Raw genomic sequence first — 19,481 nt, 5'->3', positions numbered from 1 at the left:
GTTTGATCACTTAAAAAAATTTTCTATTAGAACATTAGGGTAGTTTCACCAAGAAAGAATTGACACCAGTAAAAGAACAAATTGATTATTTATACGATATTTCACAAATTATAAGTTTTAGAACTATAAAAAAAATATTTTTTAGTTCCTTATTTCTTCAAAATAAAGTTTATGACAAAAAAATAGATTCAATATGCAAGTTATTTCTGAAAATAATTTTTTTATGTTTTGGTGGGTTATGAACATGACAAATGAATAAAGCATAAACAGAAAAAAGGTTACAAGTTTCAGGTGCAATTAAATAATATTTCTGGTTGCGTAATTAGGAAAATATTAATAATAGTAAGTTGCAAAATTGTTTCAGAATATTTGTACCGTTTTTCATATAATTTTTGTTATTTTTAGACACTGTGTTAATATAAATTTGATTTGTTCTTTCACTGGAAAATACAACTGTTCTTTTACTGGTCAAAATTCTTTCACTGGTGAAAAGGACTTTTTTTTGTAATATCTCGGGAACCCGTAAATATTTTTTGCTGTTCTTGGTCTCTATTTAAAGCTTAGGTTTCAAGGAATAGTCTGTAAAAGTAACAATTTTTTACATCAACTTTTCTAAATTTTGCAAGGAGTCAAAGTGAGGGTAAGAAATTCCGAAAAAAATAGAATTATTTTTTTGTCTTCATAACATGATATCGCGCTTCCTATTTATGCAATACGACTTAAAATAGTGGCATTTCATTGGAAATTTAATAAGCTTTCCAATGCAACTAAAAAAAGCATCTAGCTTCATTTTTAACCGAGTTATCACTGTTTCTGTGCGGGTGTGTTTTTTAATAGCTCGAGATGTTAGCGTTCGCACAATTTCGGACGGTAGTGTATGTGGTACCATAATATACGTTTATCTGAAATATAATTTTTGAACATCTGAGGAGTCGTTATATTTAATATATTTATATTATATTTGATTCTGTGTATATATATATATGTGAAAAAGGCGTTTAAAATTGAATGGCCTTGATATGGACGATAAATATAAGGGATATATTTAAAACTACGAACGACACAACCAACGTTCTCAATTAAGCTCAACCAGATTAGCCGATTCATCTAAAATGAATGAACCGCTCTTACAAAAAAATATTTCTCCTCAACAGCATCTGGATATTCCGGATATCCTAAGGCTACCCGGGACATCCTGCGGATATAATAATATCCTACGGATGTCCTAGAACATCTTACACTCATCCTAGGGATATCCAAATTCCTTTATGTGAATAGGACGTCCATAGAATACACAGGTCCACAAAAAAATTCGTTGAAAGGTTCCTTCGACCAAACCTGGAGTATTATATGTTTTTGGGGTCGCTGAAAACGAATCTGAAGTCCGTTTTGCTCCATCACGTCAGGATTTTTCCTAACCTCAAAATACATATCAGATTTTATGTGACAAATAAAATTCTATAAATATTGACGGATTTACCTCAATCTTGGTATTAAGGCTTTATTGAGGTTGCTGATTACGAACTTAGAGGCAGATTATTAAAATATAAAATGGCGGATCAAATATGGCGGTTGGTTTTTTAAAATATCCATGAATTTTTATAAAACTTGGTATAAAGGGGTTTTTTGGGTCGCTAATTACGAATTTAAAGTCAGATTTTCGAAATAAAAATGAAGGATTTAATATAGCGGTCGGATTTATGAAAATTTCTTGAATTTTTACAGAACTTAGTATCTGTGAGTTTTTGGACTCTGACAGATAACGGAATAACTCCGTTGCCCGCCGTACAACGAGGAGTTGCCCTGGATACAGGCCCACAAAAGAATTCCTGGTCAGTGACCTTAAAACACCTAGATACCAAGTTCTGTAAAGATTCAAGAAATTTTTATAAATCCGACCGCCATATTAGATCCTTCATTTTTATTTCAAAAATCTGACTTTAAATTCGTAATCAGCAACCCCAATAAACCCTCGATACCAAGATTGAGGTAAATTCGCCAATATTTATAGAATTTTATCTGTCACGTAAAATCTGATATGTATTTTGAAGTTAGGAAAAATCCTGACGTGATAGATCAAAACGGACCTGTTATATCTTTGAACATTTGTTGCTGCTTGGGCGTAAACTATAATAAGTATCAACTTTTGCGTTTTTTCACATTTAAAAAAGTATTCATTTCAATAATTTACTTTCAATTGGTTTTATATTAAAACACATGATTAAAAAAATTTTAAATGTGCTTTAATTTAATCACAATTTTAATTATATGCATCATCTTAAGGTTACTTTGGACCGAGGGGACATCATCTTTGCGCCCATGTTGCGAACATAATTTTTTGTCCGAACTGCATGAAAAGTATGTCATTGAGGGCACGAGCAGTGAATTTTTTTTAAATGGTCAAAGAAACTGTTCTTTAATTAAATAAAAAGTAATTTTTACGTACCGTCAACTGGGGCTATTTTGTGCATCCGGGGGCTATTTTGTGCACGCGAGTTTTTTGATGAAAAAAATTATTAAAATGAATTATTTTAATCTGCTATTTTGTAAAATGAAAGTTTGATTACATGACAATAGAGAGCACTAAATGTTATTATTTAATTCTTTGTCAATTAAGAGAAAAAAATTCCTAAAAACGGAAAATTTATTTAAAAAATTTTGAAAGTTCGGAAAAATTATACCAGATCTTCTAGAGTTTTAATGTGTTTCATAAACTGAGTTAGATATTTGTTGTCAATTGTGTTGTGATGATACATAGGGGAACATAGTCTAGGTCGGCCACTTTTTTGACTTTTGTTTATAACTTTTTTTTAAAAATGAATTTGGACAATTAAAGTATATGGTTGGAAAGTCCTGTTTAATAGGAACATCTTTTCTGTACAAAGTAAATTGATTGGTTTAAAAATGAAAAAGTTATAAAGATTTAAAAAAAAAAAAATTTGTAGTCCAGGTTGGCCATTACAGTCAAGGTCGGCCATGTTTAAAATTCAAAGGGCATTAATCGTTAAAAAATAAAATAACATGTTTGGAGTTACGGAAAATTGATTCTTTATTGTTTACAGCTTGTAACTTAATGAAATAACAAAATAATAACAATAAACAATATAAAAAAATAAATATAAATAAAAAAAAATTTTGCACTAAAATATTAATAAAATTAAATAAAAATATTAATAAGATGATCAATTATATTATGAGTTATACAGAATTGCAGTTTTTACAAATGAAGTAGCTCGTCCTCATCTTTGCGCATTTTAAACACATAGTGGCCGACCTTGACAGTAAGTAACATTACCGAATTGTTGTAACCATAAAGAAATACGTTTCGGGATTCGATTTTTTACTTTGTTTTTCTTTCAACCATGAGTCCCACAAATTTTCTGCATACTTGCCTTGACGATTCAATTTGTTTTTTATCTTTTATTAATGGTTTTTCACATTATGCACAAAACTTTTTTTGAGCTTTTTTTGTACCGACGTCACAGAAAACACAATTTTCGATTTTCCGAAAATGTAATTGAACAAAAAGTTAGGTTACACTAAGACAAGCTTCGACAAGCATGCGCGTAGGTGGCGCTAGTGAACTTGTCCAAAAAATCGCGATGGCCTACCTAGACAGTAGACCAACCTTGACTACATTCCCCTACGTAATGCGCTAATTTTTTATTCATTATTTTAAGAGAAAAGTGGAAAAAACTAAAAAACCAGGATTCCATGGGGCTATTTTGTGCACTTAAAAAAATCAAATATTTTTCATAAATGTTTTATTTAGTAAGTAAAGAAGATTCTGTTTATCATTTTAATACATTTTTGTCTTACTTTTCTGTCAAAAAACTGTAAATACGTTAATTAAAATCATTAAAACGATTAAAAGCTCAACCGGTGCACAACGTAACCTCAAAAAATGAACATTAATTAATATTTATAAGTTTTTCAAATTAGTTTTAAAACTATTTTCTCGTTTCTCTTAAAATAACTTGAAAAGCATATTAGATATTAAATTGTTATCTATTTAACCTTAAAAATATTTATTTTAAGTTTTTTAAAAATATCATTCAAAACTATTAAAAAAGCTCCTATTGAAATGATGTTTTAAAGTTATTTATAAGTGTTTAAACGATCATTTTATAATTATATTAGTATATTATTATAAAATATATATTAAAAAAGAAAAAAATGTTATTTACTATCTGCGTAATATACAATTTAAAGAAAGATTGTTAATTTTTAGTAAATTCAGATTTTAGCAAAATTTTAGTGCTTTATTTTACATTTTTTGTATAATATATCTACAAAAAAATTTTACTAGGTCATTCTTTTTTTAACTTACTCTCAAATATATACACAAAAGATTTCATAAAGCAGAAACGATTAAAAAAATGTTTACGCAACATTATAGGAAAACAAAGTTCGATGCACAAAATAGCCCCATCCCGGGAGTTATTGTGTGCACGACTTTCAATGACTATAACTAAGACAAAAAAATTTTTTTCTTTGCCAAATTTATAGGAAAGCTTCAGAAGGATGTCCACAACATATATCAAAAGTTGATTTTCTTTATTCTCTTAATTCTGAATTTAAATAAATCTTTGAATAAAAAAAAAGCTATTTGGTGCACAAAATAGCCCCGGTTGACGGTAATCTAGATGCGTTTTGACATTTTTAAGCGAGAGCGTGCGCAAAATTCTATTCCGCCCACTCGGGATAGGAAAAGCGGGCGCAAAATATTTTGCGTCCGCTTACCCTACCCCCAGGCGGGAATGTGTTACTTTGCGTCCGCTCTAAGTGCCCGAAATGATATAATTTCCGTGCAGGTAGGACAAACAAAGTTTTTTATTCCAAATGCACAAAAATGGCGCTTTCTGATAGCAGACGACAGAGAGTAAAGTCATTCATTTCTTCGACCGTATAAAAATGGCGGCCGTGTTCTCCCATGGGCAAGAATAACGCATGGGAACGATTCTCGTACAAAATCCCGAATACATTTCCCCGAATGACCTTTTTCCCGAATGTCAAAATTACCGAAATTTTTTTTTCCGAATACCGTTTTACCGAATGCATTTGTCCCGAATCCATTTCCCCGAATATTTTTTACCCGAATGCTATTTTTCCCGAAACCATTTTCCCGAACATATATTTTTCCGAAGACAGTATTTCGAAATTTTTAAACATAAAAATGTTTGTCAAATGTTTTTAAAAATTGAATTCTTGTTACCTTAGCAACGATTGTAAATAAATAAATGGAGTGTCACATATTGCAAAATTATCTAGTTTAAAGTATACAAATTTTTCGATCGATAACAAAATTTTAAGTATGGCAAAAATAGCGGACAAAAAACTTATTCTTGGTGGATATATTTACGTAAAATCTAAAACGAGTAAAGGCCGCACATATTGGGACTGTCGAAAGTTACGGGATAAGGAATGCAAAGCGAGGGCTATCACATCTAAACCTCTACAGAGAGAAAATATTATTGTTTTTAAAGGACCTTCACATGATTTCCCTTTACAGTCTATTCATGAACATCCACCAAATGAAGAAGAATGTAATGCAGAATTGCTGAAAGTATGTGTGAAAAGGAAAGCGGAACTTTATCCAGAACAGCCTCCAGCTCAATTGCTTCGTGTTGAATTGGCCGGTGTATCTGAGGGTGTGCTCAGTCAACTTCCCGAGCGTGATAATTTGAAAAAAATTATAAGAAGAGAGCGTAGAAAAAATTTGCCACCTAACCCAAAATCCCTAGCAGATTTAAATGAAATACCCGAAATTTTTCAAAAAACACTCATTGGGGAAAATTTTTTAATCCATGATTCCAATGATGAAGGCCGAGTTCTCGTGTTTGCCACTAGACGAAATTTAGAACTTCTTGGTAGAAGCATCTGCTGGTTTTTAGATGGAACGTTTAAGGTAAATAATTAATAATATTTTTCTGTTTATTACATAAATTTTTTAAATATAAATATTTCCATTTATTAGATACATTTTTTAAATATAAATATTTAGGTATGCCCGAGCATTTTTACACAAGTTTTTACCATTTTGGGAACCGGTCAAAGAAATTTACGTGAAGAACGAGAAACAGTTGCTGTGCCACTGGTTTATGCTCTTCTATCTTCGAAAGATGCTGCTCAATACAATAAAGTTTTAGACGCTGTGCAATCTGCAGCCGCTGAGTACAGAATCGACAATTTCATGCCACAGAAAATTATGACAGACTTTGAAAAAGGAATTTTGAAGGCTTGTTCTGAAACATTTCCAAATGTTGATATTTCCTGCTGCTTTTACCACCTAGGACAATCGTTATACCGCAAAATTCAGGAGTCGGGTTTGCAAGAACAGTACAACAATCTTCTTGATCGGCAGTTGAAACTGGAAAGTCACATGATTTTAGCCTTGGCTTATGTTCCTGTAGATCAAGTTATTCATGTCTTCAATCTTTTAAAAAACCATTCAAGTGAAACTCTTCTTCCGATTTTTGAATATTTTGGTGCAACCTATGTCATCGGTCATCCAGCAAGAGGTAGACGGAGAGCTGTAGCACCTCAGTACCCACCGATATTGTGGAATCAACATGTCGCTGCTCTCAATGATAGTCATAAGACCAACAATGTGAGCGAGGGTTGGCACAACAGATTCAGATTAGTAATAGGAAAGCATCACCCTGATCTTTATTCAGCTCTTACTGAAATGAAGAAAGAACAGGCTGATACGGAAATCATGATTGCGGAATTGAGTTTGGGAAGAAAAGTCAAAGCTGCTCCTAAACGAAAGTGGCTTGAACATCAACGGCGTATCAAAGGAATAGTTGAACAATATAATCGCTACAGAGAAGACAGAGATGAATTAACTTTTTTAACTGCAATCGCTCACAATACATTAACCTTTAATTTTTTGCTTTTATTACTTACTGACACCTTTCATACACAAATTTTTAACAATTTACGCTATTTTTATACAGTACGCATTTTATTTAGTAATTATAATTATTGAAAATTTAATAAATATAATAATTTTTGCAATATTATCTTTTCGGGATCTTGTCCTTTCGGTAAAACTGCATTCGGTGGAATTGTATTCGGGGAAATGGTCATTCGGGATATTGGTCATTCGGTGAAAAATACGTTCGGGTTAATGGATTCGGGAGAATGGTCGGGTAAAAGGTATGGGAATAAAGGCAGCCAATTTGTTTACGATGATTTTTGTGTCACAAAAATCACCGTAAACAAATGGCTGCCTTTATACCCTTGTTGCATAATATACTAATTGCTGAGTAGTATAACCCCTTAATTTAAGAAATTCATGCATTTTTAACTTTCATTTTACCTGTGTTGCACAACACCACAACTTTTTTGAAAATGCCAAAATTAACATAAAAACTGAAACTATTTGCAAGCAATATGAGAAAAGAAGTTTAGCCTCAAAATATTTGTCTGTAAATTAAAGTTATTCCTTAATTTGGCAACGACCCATATTCGAATTATGTGTAAATTGAATAATATGTATAATATCTATGATTATAGGACAAGGTATTTCCAACTTTGGGAAAGTTGATACGTGATAGTATAAATTTTAAAGTGCGTACAAATGCTGCTTGGGCTATTTCAGTTTGCAACTCATATGGAAAATATGTAGTGCCTTTGTGGAAAAGTATCATATTAGCTCTAGAAAATTCTCAACATGTACCTAATTATATTGAATATGCACACAGAGACGCCCTTGTTGAGCAGGTAATTCTTCTTTTAAAAATAATTATATGTACAGAACAAAGTTATTTACCTTTTTAATTAAAGGGAAACATTTCATAAAAAAGAAGCCATTCCTTTTGATAATTAAAAAAAAGTGTTTTGGAAAATTAGTTAAAATTGAATTAAATTCGAAGAGTATTAATTTTATGTCCTTCAATGAGATCTCCAGTTTAAAGGAAAGTTCATCTTTTTTGGGAATTGACATAGGGGCGTGGCTTATTCAATATGGCGGCATATATACCCCAAAATAGTGCAAACTACACGTGTAATGTCAAAGTTTTTTCCAAAATGCTAATTAAAATAGAAAATATTTTTGCTTGGGCGAATACGACTTCTTAACACAGAAATATGATTGAAGAAAATCGCGTTCTTAATGCCACCCTACTAAAAATAAAATCAGGAATGGTCAGACAAATGGTCAGGCCGCCTGACCACTTTAATCCAGTTTTCTTACGATTCTGGATGGATCTCGTCAGAAATCTATCACAACTGATCAGGAGGAAGTTTAACCCATTAACGCCCAGACGGACGAAAAATTTCAATTGACTTTGAGGACCTGGTTTATTACAACAATGGATACAAAAAAATTGACACATAATATTTTTAACGTAAAATTTACTCCTCTTTCAGATTCTGATGTTAAAATTTGTTTACAACAAATTGTTTAAAAGTTATAAACAATTTTTTCCAAAAAAACACGATTTTTGGAGAAAAAAATTTCTCTTCAGACGTATTTTCACCGGAATAATGCAAATGGATGCTCTCAAAAGATCAAAATATCGCGTCCATGGACCCTCAGCTACAAAACCCTAAAGATGCCAATTTTTTTTTTCAAAATGGCGGACGACAATATGGCGGCAAAAACTAAAAAAATGGCTCACATATGAAACATAGTGCTCTAACTTTTTTGAATCACCGAAATCGACTGAAACTCGATACTCGGGGGTTCTTGGGGTCGCTGATTACGAATATGATGTTATTTTTCCAAAATTCAAAATGGCGGATCCAATATGGCGGACAATTTTTTAAAAATGACTCTATATTGCTTGAAATTTGTTACTCGGGGGTTCTTGGGGTCGCTGATTACGAATATGATGTTATTTTTCCAAAATTCAAAATGGCGGATCCAATATGGCGGACAATTTTTTAAAAATGACTCTATATTGCTTGAAATTTGTTACTCGGGGGTTCTTGGGGTCGCTGATTACGAATATGATGTTATTTTTCCAAAATTCAAAATGGCGGAACCAATATGGCGGACAACTTTATTAAAAATGACTCTATACTGCTTGAAATTTGTTACTCAGGGGTTCTTGGGGTCGCTGATTACGAATATGATGTTATTTTTCCAAAATTCAAAATGGCGGATCCAATATGGCGGACAACTTTATTAAAAATGACTCTATACTGCTTGAAATTTGTTACTCGGGGGTTCTTGGGGTCGCTGATTACGAATATGATGTTATTTTTCCAAAATTCAAAATGGCGGATCCAATATGGCGGGCAACTTTATTAAAAATGGCTCTATATTGCTTGAAATTTGTTACTCGGGGGTTCTTGGGGTCGCTGATTACGAATATGATGTTATTTTTCCAAAATTCAAAATGGCGGATCCAATATGGTGGGCAACTTTATTAAAAATGGCTCTATACTGCTTGAAATTTGTTACTCGGGGGTTTTTGGGGTCGCTGATTACGAATATGATGTTATTCTTCCAAGATTCAAAATGGCGGATTCAATATGGCGGACGAGTTTTGTAAAAGTGACTTCATATTGCTTAAATTTTATGGTCCGTTTGCCGGCGAATAATTCGCCGTTGCCCGACTCTTACCGCGTGGAGGTGGACATAAAAGAGTCTTTTCTTTTTTTTTGTTTTTTTATTTATTTTTTTGTTTTTTTATATATTTTTTTGTTTTTTATTTTTTTTATTTTTTTTGTTTATTTTATATTTTTATACTGTTATTTTTCCAAGAATCCGCCATTTTGAATCTTGGAAGAATAACATCATATTCGTAATCAGCGACCCCAAAAACCCCGAAGTAACAAATTTCAAGCAATATAGAATCATTTTTAAAAAAGTTGCCCGCCATATTGGATCCGCCATTTTGAATTTTGGAAAAATAACATCATATTCGTAATCAGCGACCCCAAGAACCCCCGAGTAACAAATTTCAAGCAGTATAGAGTCATTTTTAATAAAGTTGTCCGCCATATTGGATCCGTCATTTTGAATTTTGGAAAAATAACATCATATTCGAAATCAGCGACCCCAAGAACCCCCGAGTAACAAATTTCAAGCAGTATAGAGTCATTTTTAATAAAGTTGTCCGCCATATTGGATCCGCCATTTTGAATTTTGGAAAAATAACATCATATTCGTAATCAGCGACCCCAAGAACCCCTGAGTAACAAATTTCAAGCAATATAGAGTCATTTTTAAAAAATTGTCCGCCATATTGGATCCGCCATTTTGAATTTTGGAAAAATAACATCATATTCGTAATCAGCGACCCCAAGAACCCCCGAGTATCGAGTTTCAGTCGATTTCGGTGATTCAAAAAAGTTAGAGCACTATGTTTCATATGTGAGCCATTTTTTTAGTTTTTGCCGCCATATTGTCGTCCGCCATTTTGAAAAAAAAAATTGGCATCTTCAGGGTTTTGTAGCTGAGGGTCCATGGACGCGATATTTTGATCTTTTGAGAGCATCCATTTGCATTTTTCCGGTGAAAATACGTCTGAAAAGAAATTTTTTTCTCCAAAAATCGTGTTTTTTTGGAAAAAATTGTTTATAACTTTTAAACAATTTGTTGTAAACAAATTTTAACATCAGAATCTGAAAGAGGAGTAAATTTTACGTTAAAAATATTATGTGTCAATTTTTTTGTATCCATTGTTGTAATAAACCAGGTCCTCAAAGTCAATTGAAATTTTTCGTCCGTCTGGGCGTTAATGGGTTAAAGTGGTCACAAGTTTGCTACTATCCCCTCCTCTTTGTTGACCCCGCCCATAATTGGTGACTATTTGAGACCATTTGTATCTCATTTTTGACCATATTTTTAAGCCACTTCTGTTTTATTTATTTAAACAATATGCAAAAAGTTGCAACAAATTAATTTTAAAAAATATATTTTATTAATTAATATCAGTTTGTTTACATACGGAACAACTTGAAACTAATTCCCGGAATTAAATTAAAATTTGGACCCTACGGGGATCGAACCCCGACGCATGACCTAACCTAGTGCCTAAACTAACTGCCCTAACGACTGCGACTACCGAACCGACTTACATATTTCTGGATTCAACTGTCTATATAAAGAGCAACTGTAAAATAGTAAAATTCAATTACCAATATTATCAATAAATCAGAATAAACTGTTAAATAATTTTTATTAATTAATTATATTTCAATTTAGTCATAATAGGTTATGTGAATTAATAAAAATTAACATTATTAATTGAATCAATAATAAATTAAGTCTTAACTTTACAATTTGGAATGTTTCATAAACTATAATACGAATACAGATTAATAATAATTATTATTATATCTGCATTTAAAATGAATTTAGTATTTAATATTAATTTAATTTAACATTATAATTTATAACAATAATGAATTATTAATGCAATATTGAAATTTTTATAAATTTTAAATTTAAATTATTAATAATCATTATAGTAAAAAATTATTCTATTAATGATTAATAATAATTTAAATATAACAGTATTTCAATTATAATGCAAATACTTCTCATAATAAGTACTGACTGGTATAGTAAATTACTAATATTATGAAACAAAATTTATTATTAATTAACTATATTAAATAATTACAAGTAAATATACATATATTAAATTAATATATTATAAATATATACATTAAATAAATATATTAAATAATGTTAAAAGAATGGTCCGAATGTTTTGATTTATTTACCTACTTTTGCTGTATAATTAATTCAATAATTATACCAATTTGAAAAATGAGAACTTTTGTCAAGTTAAAAGAACAATTTTTATAATAGAATAATGTATTCTGAAATGTAAAAAATAAATTTGAAAGATTTTATATATATATAAATTTTCATAAGACTTTACCAAAATTAGAAAGATGTACCAAAATTTTTATAGGTTATGTGTTCACACATTTCAGAAATAGTCAAGAATTTCAGAAATGGTCAGGAATTTCAGAAATGGTCACAGCTTCGAAAATGGTGGGAGTAAAGTGGGAGGAGCTTGGAAAGTATTTGGTTAGGAATGGTGAGAAACGTTCGAAAACGTCAGAAGTGGTGAGACTGTTCAGGAATGTTCAGAAATTATGACCATTCATGACGATTCCTGATTTTATTTTTAGTAGGGCAATTATATTATTAAGATTGGAAAACTTAAAAATAATGAAAGTGACAATGTTAGTTTAACAGCTCTGTGTTTGCAAACGTCTAATTTGAAAGAACTGTCGCATGAAATTAATAATTATTATTTATGTTGTCTTTTTTCTTTATTTATTACAATACATTTATAAATTTCACTTTGAAAATAAAAAACATGATTAAAATTTTATTTACTATGGCTTCGTCCATATATTACGTAACGCTAATTTTTGAAAATTTTGACCCTCCCTCCTCCATGTCACACACTGTTACATACATTAGCGCCATTTTTTTGGCTTATAGTACACTGTAAAAAGAAAGGTACTAATGTATTAATTTAGCACCAATTTTGGGTACTAAATCGTCATTTGGTTCTATTTTAATACCGAAAATCAGCTCCAATTTAGAACCTTTTATTTACAGTGATAACAAATAGCTTGACACCCCCTCCCCCAAAAAGCGTTACGTAATATATGAACAAAGCCTATAGGTTAGGATACTCCAAAAAAATTTTTAACTGTAAATAAATAAAACAAGTTGTAAATCCAGATGTACATTACATGAACATTTTGCTTCCTCTTTACGATCAGCAAAAAAAATTTGCTTCCTCGTGGAGGAAGCATTAACGACAAGTATATTTAATTTTTAAATCATTTTTAATACAATTTAACATTTATAAAATAAAGTTCATTCGTCTTAATAGAAAGAATAAAATTTTCTTATACAGTAATATGAATCTAAATAAACAGCAAAATTTTTAGTAAAAAAGTGAATTTTTCAACTTTAATTGCACAAAAATGGCGCTTTTAGATAGCTGACGACAGGGAGTAAAGTCATTCATTTGTTCGACCGTACGAAAATGGCGACCTTTTTTCCCCAAGGGCAAAAAAACAGCTGGTCCCATGCTTTTTTTGCCCAAGGTAAAAAAAGGCCGCCATTTTCATACAAGTCGAACAAGTGAATGACTTTTACTCCCTGTCGTCTGCTCTCTGAAATCGACACTTTTGTGCATTAGGAATAAAAAATATCGTAAGTAACATGGGAATAAAGGCAGCCAATTTGTTTACGATGATTTTTCTGTCACAAAAATCACCGTAAACAAATGGCTGCCTTTATACCCTTGTTGTTTAATATACTATTTTCTATTCTGTATCGAAGAAAACAGATACGTATTTTTTTATTTTTGTTTAATTGTCCAAATTTTCGAGTTATGAATTTTCGAAATTTTGGACTTTTAATTGTAGACCTATATTCAGTAGCTTATAAGTCTGAAAATATTGAGTTTAGGAGTTTAGGAAAAAGTTGTCAAAGAATGAAAGTTTTAGTTTTCTTTCGACTTTCAAAAAAAGTAAACAAAAAAATTATTTAAATTTTTTATGAAAAAAATTTTTTTTTTATAAACAAATTAAGTTTTTTTTAACTTTGGGCCGGATTTTTTTTTATTTTTTTAGGGTTCCGTACACCTACGGTGTATCGGCGGAACCCTATTGGTGAGACTCTGTTGTCCGTAGCCAAATCGTGTCCCCCCCCCTAGCGGCTAAACTATTTGACCTAAAGAGCTCAAATTTGGTACATATATGTATTTTCACACGTAGATTACAGGAAAAATATAGCGAATGTGATTGAACGTGATGGGCATAGCGTTGTCAAGGAAATAACAAGATTTTTGGCCAAAAATGCATAAAAAGTGACCATTCCCCCCCCCCTTAACTTCTAAACTATTCGACATGGAGAGCTGAAATTTTGCATGCTGGTGTATTTTTACTCGAATATTACAGGAAAAATATAAAGAACTTGATATGTAATGATGGCCATAGCGTTGTCAAGGAAAAACTAAAAAATTAAAAAAAAAAAATTTTTTTTTCCTAACTTTTACATTATTTGACCTAATGAGCTGAAAATTGGTATCCTAGTGTATTATTACAGTCTGACGACAAAAAATTTATTTAAGAAACTTTTTGAAAAAAAATCAAAAAAAAATTTTTTTTAATTTTTTTTTTCAAAAAAAAAATTTTTTTAAAATTTTTTTTAGTTTAAACACGTGGCATTAAATATTTTAAGGAAGAGAGTCAAATTTTAAGAGAATAAATGAGAGATTGATTTCTGACTTTAATTTCTTAACTAAAAATAAAAAAAAATTGGACAAGTGCGAGTTGTACTCGCACTGCAATGGCGGGTTCCGCACACAAATATTAAAACAATACTTGCAACATTGATTGGTAATTGGTAGAATTAAAATAAACAATCATAAAAATACATTAAAATCATTTGATAAAAAAATAACTAAAAAAAATTAAAGTATTGTATATCTAATATTGTAAACAATAATAAGCAGAGGAACTATAATAAATTTTGAAAATTTTGTTCCTCTGCTTATTATTGTTTACAATATTAGATATACAATACTTTAATTTTTTTTAGTTATTTTTTTATCAAATGATTTTAATATATTTTTATGATTGTTTATTTTAATTCTACCAATTACCAATCAATGTTGCAAGTATTGTTTTAATATTTGTGTGCGGAACCCGCCATTGCAGTGCGAGTACAACTCGCACTTGTCCAATTTTTTTTTTTAATTTATTTATATCTTATAATATAGAGAAGATTTTCCAAAAAGTTCCGAAATGGGCCTGATGTGTTAAATGAGTTTTAAAACATTTTCAAAAATTACTTGCAAGCATCACAGTGGGATTTTTTTACAATTAACTTTTTAAAACTGTCTTGCAAGTGATTTTTGAAAATGTTTTAAAACTCATTTAACACATCAGGCCTACTTCGGGACTATTTGGAAAATCTTCTCTATACTATAAGGTATAAATAAGTTAAAAATTTTTTTTTAATCCGGCCCAAAGTTAAAAAAAATTTTTTTGTTTACAAGTCTTAAAAGTCGAAAGAAAACTAAAACTTTCATTCTTTAACAACTTTTTCCTAAACCCAATATTTTCGGACTGAATATAGGTCTACAATTAAAAGTCCAAAATTTCGAAAATTCATAACTCGAAAATTTGGACAATTAAACAAAAATAAAAAATACGTATCTGTTTTTTTCGATACAGAATAGAAAAAAAAATATTTTTGGCCGGATTAAGTCTTTGAATTGGATTGAATATGGATTGTATGAACTGTCTGTGGATTGTATATATTTACAAATTCTTATAATAATAAGACTTATTTTCGGACTGGGGTGTTTTGATCGGATATTATTTGGATTGACACTGACTATTACCGGATTCTTTGCATACAGATTTTGGATTCTTCCATACTTGTTTCGGATTGAATCTTTTAACTGGATTAAATTCGGATTATTGCGGACTGATTTCGTATTCTTTACATATTGATTTCGGATTATTTCGTATTTACTTTAGATGTTTTTTGACGGACATAATTTCGGATTGTTGAGCAATAATTACGGACTTAATTCATAGACATTCATGATTACTCCAGACTGATTTAGGATTCACAATTTCACTCGGATTGATGTTAGATTAACGCGGATCATTTTCGTACAATTACACGGAGAGAGATTCTGTTTTAATATTTCGTATTATTATATTAGTATTTAGTAAAACCGATTGCAATTTGGGGAAATCATGTACATTTATGAATTAATATTACCATTTTTAAGAAAGTTTATAATCAAATTATTACTTTGTATTATTCTGAAGTAATAGAAATTGAAATAGTCAATAAGAAGTTGTAATATTATAAGTAAGAAAGTATGCAATAGTAAAAAGTATTACCAGATGATTATACTAAATACTATCGAAGAATTACATAAGTTGTTAATTTAGTTATGAATAGTATTATCGACTATAATAAAAATTATGACCAGCCTAGTAGCAGGCCATAGCAGGCTATGGGCTGACGTCAGGCTGACGTAGAGCGGTTACGAAGCTGTCCGAGATTAGCCGAATATTTCAGTCGAGCAGTTCCGAAATTATCCGAGTCAAACCTCGTGGCAACATGTGCACGTTGTGTTTACCCCAAAATATTTTAATTTGATGTGTCAAAATGTGTCGGAATTGGGTGAAAAATTTTATTTTGTTCATTCAATAATTTTAATCGACAATGAAGATTTCCTAATTGTAGTAAAAGGCATAGTCCATTGTCTTTTAAATGAGCATTTGAGAGCATTCAAAATTTACACGGAAAAAAATTAATCTCTAAATTAGAGATTTAATATGAGATTTAGGCATAAACTATCACTGGAATCGGATGTGTGATTTGAACAGATCTGTAAAACTGAAATTTAGAGTTATATCTAATCCGCATATATTATCAGTGTGAAGAATCCGTATTTTTATGCCTGAAAATGATATTAGAAATCTCAAATTTTATGATTTATCACAATTTAGAGTGAGAATTATTCAAAGAATGTATATTTTTCTTTTAGTATGAACTTATAAACAAATCCATTGACAATCATAAAAAATTGGACATTTTTTGAAGATAATATGAATTTTTTATTATTTCATTTCTTTATTTGAATCAAATTATCTCAACATCACACAATATAAACATTCTTTTTCTATTTCTTAATAAAAAAACATGGTTTGGTACAACTTTCAATATAGGTTAGGTTTTCAAGTGTCAAACGAAAGTTTAACCTGAAAATACTAATAAATAAAAATATGTCCCACACGTGATAACGCGAAAAACATTCGTAAAATATGGAAAGTGAAAACTGGGAATGAAACTGCATTTAAAATATAAAATTAATACTTAAATAATTAAAATGGTTTAAATATTCTTTGACAATGATGAACTTAAAACGCAATGTAATTCACATCAGATAAGTTGTGAAATTAACAAATCTCTAAATCAGAGATGTGAATTTAATTGTGACTATAATGTCTATTTTAGACATACTTACATTCCATTGGATTTCAAATTAATATTATTTCAAGTTTAGATATTAATTTTTTTCCGTGTACGAAAATGAATTAGGACATTGGAAGGTATTTAAAAAAAATGATTTAAGATATGCTGCATTTTCTTATGCCAATAAATTAAATGATGGGTTTTTTTATATAACGAAAAATTGGATATAATTTCAATAGAAATCATTTTCCAGAAACAAACAATTTTAAAAACAGTATTATGATAAACATTTATGAATAAAATTTTGACCCAGCATACAAAAGTATGTATTTATAATGTAAAATAAATTAAGAACTTTTTTAAACAAAATATGGAGAAAATATCACTTTCTCACAAGTTCAGAAAATTTCTCGAGTTTAGTATATAAGGAAGTTGAGAACTGTATCTCCCAATGTACAGCGTGCGTGCGTTATTGCGTTTATTTGTATTTAAGTTAAGTTTATATGTATGCGTTTATAGGTTTTAACATAGATCTCCGAAATTGTATATAGTTTGTGTTTGTATAGTATGATGTATAGTATGATGCTTGCGTTAGCTCATTGGTGTGTGTGCGAAATACTTTCGAAACGATAATTCTATCCTCCTCCTTCCTACGTCTTTTTATTTCCTGTCCTTTTCGACTCACTCATAATTTTTAGTATTGACTATATTAAAGATTGAAATATGTATTTTATTCTAAAATTTAAAAGAACTATTTCAATTTTTCTTATTCTTTCGATACTTTCACGGACTGCGATTTTAATATAGTCATTTTTAAAAATTATAATTCTTTTATTAAATTGTATTACAATTTTATTAATTTTTGTAAAATATATCAAGGGCTGCCTACTAATATGCACAATATTAATTTTTAATATAAAACACGATTTCCCTAAATTGAAAAAGAATATATTAAATTCTATTGCCAATTTTAACAAATATTAATACAAAATCTCTCTCCGTGTATCGGACTAATCCACACTAATATGCCCGGATTTAATTCGGATTAGTCCAAAATTTTTACCAGGGATATAATATGATTTGGGTGACCGTCTATTACTGGATTCTTAGCATACATATTTCGTGTTTTTTTCGGAATATGATTTTACCACACTAATTCTGAATTGAAGCGGACTAATGTCGGATTCTTTGTGTACAGATTTCGGATTATTTCGTATTTGTTTCGGATTATACCTTTTAGTTGGATTAAATCCGGATTTTTGCAGACAATTTTCGGATTCTTAGCATACAGATTTCGGATTGTTTCGTACTTCTTTCGGAATAGGATTTTGCCACATTTAATTTCAAATAGTTGCGGACTAATACCGGATTTCTAGCTTACAGAGCGGATCGCGGATCATTTTCGGACCTTTTTCGTACAATTTTCGGATTAATCCGTACCAATCTGTCCGTATTTAATCCGGAATTAGTCCGAAATTTTTACCAGGGCATATACACTGAAAAAAATTCTTAGTAGATTTGACTACTTTTTAACTACTTTCCTTAGTTCAATAAGTCCCCAAAGATAATTTTGAACTTACATTAATTATCAGATATGTAGTTGAATGAAGTGATAATACAGTTGCATTAACTACTTTTCTTAGTTAAATAGGAACCAATGACAGTTTTGCAGTAGAATTAACTGCTGATATGTAGTTAAAGTTACTAAGATAACTCAGTAATAAAGACAACTACTGAAAATGGTAAAATAAAATTATTTATAATTTATTATAAATATTATCGAGTTGTATTTTTTTATATTTCCCCCTACCCACTTTTGTTTACCTATACCTTATTTATTTAATGTCTATATACCTAACGGAGAAAAATCTCTAAACGTCGGGAGTTGAACGCTCGACCCTAACATTCGTAAACCGATAACCCAACCACCTAACCACGCTCGCCCGCTTCGATGAGTTGCTTAATACTTAAAGGCATTCCTGACACAGTTCAACTGATAACTGTAGTTAATTTTACTACTTAAAGTAGTTGCATTTACAACTTTTCACAGTTGATAATCTTTTATAAAAACCTATAACATAAATTACATGGAAAATAATTCAACTCCTAGAAGAAGTAAAAACTACTACAAAATTAGTCTATCGAACTACTTTAAGTACACTGTAAAAATTTTTTTCGAAATTTTTCGAAAAACTGTTTGCCAGTTTTATTTCGCAAAGGTTAGAAATTTTTCGAAACAATAATGTCGAAAAACTTCGAAATCTGTTTCGAATTTTTCCGAACAGAGTGGTAAGAAAAATTTCGAAACTCAGTTCGAATTTTCTAGCAACGTTTTTAGATAAATTTCGAAACTCCTTTCGACTTTTTTCTAACCAAACGTTAAGAAAAATTTCTACAACCTATTCGATTTTTTTCGAACAAAATATTTAGATAAATTTCGAAACTTTGTTCGATATTTATAGCAACGTGTTCCGATATATTTAGTAAAATTTTCGGATATTTTTCTAACCAAAAATTTAGAAAAATTGCAAAGCTT

At 30.2% G+C, this 19,481-nt stretch overlaps 1 protein-coding gene across 2 annotated transcripts in view; it reads left to right on the top strand.

Annotated features, from left to right (window-relative positions):
• The window catches only part of LOC122503297 (HEAT repeat-containing protein 6), a 345,658-nt gene that overhangs the window by 311,994 nt on the left and 14,183 nt on the right, over positions 1–19,481 (top strand). Inside the window, exon 10 of one of the 2 annotated variants that reach the window (XM_043613778.1) lies at positions 7,522–7,728. The exons of the other annotated variant lie outside the window; for it this stretch is intronic. Within the exon in view, the coding sequence (XP_043469713.1) occupies positions 7,522–7,728 (207 nt within the window). The remainder of the gene's footprint in view (positions 1–7,521; positions 7,729–19,481) is intronic. 2 annotated transcript variants of the gene reach the window in all.

The sequence above is a fragment of the Leptopilina heterotoma genome, unplaced genomic scaffold, assembly GCF_015476425.1.
Source record: "Leptopilina heterotoma isolate Lh14 unplaced genomic scaffold, ASM1547642v1 Lhet_256, whole genome shotgun sequence".
In the NCBI taxonomy this organism is placed as follows: domain Eukaryota; kingdom Metazoa; phylum Arthropoda; class Insecta; order Hymenoptera; family Figitidae; genus Leptopilina; species Leptopilina heterotoma.
The sequence above is the reverse complement of the archived record's forward strand: the minus strand, read 5'-3'. Positions and strand labels throughout refer to the sequence as shown.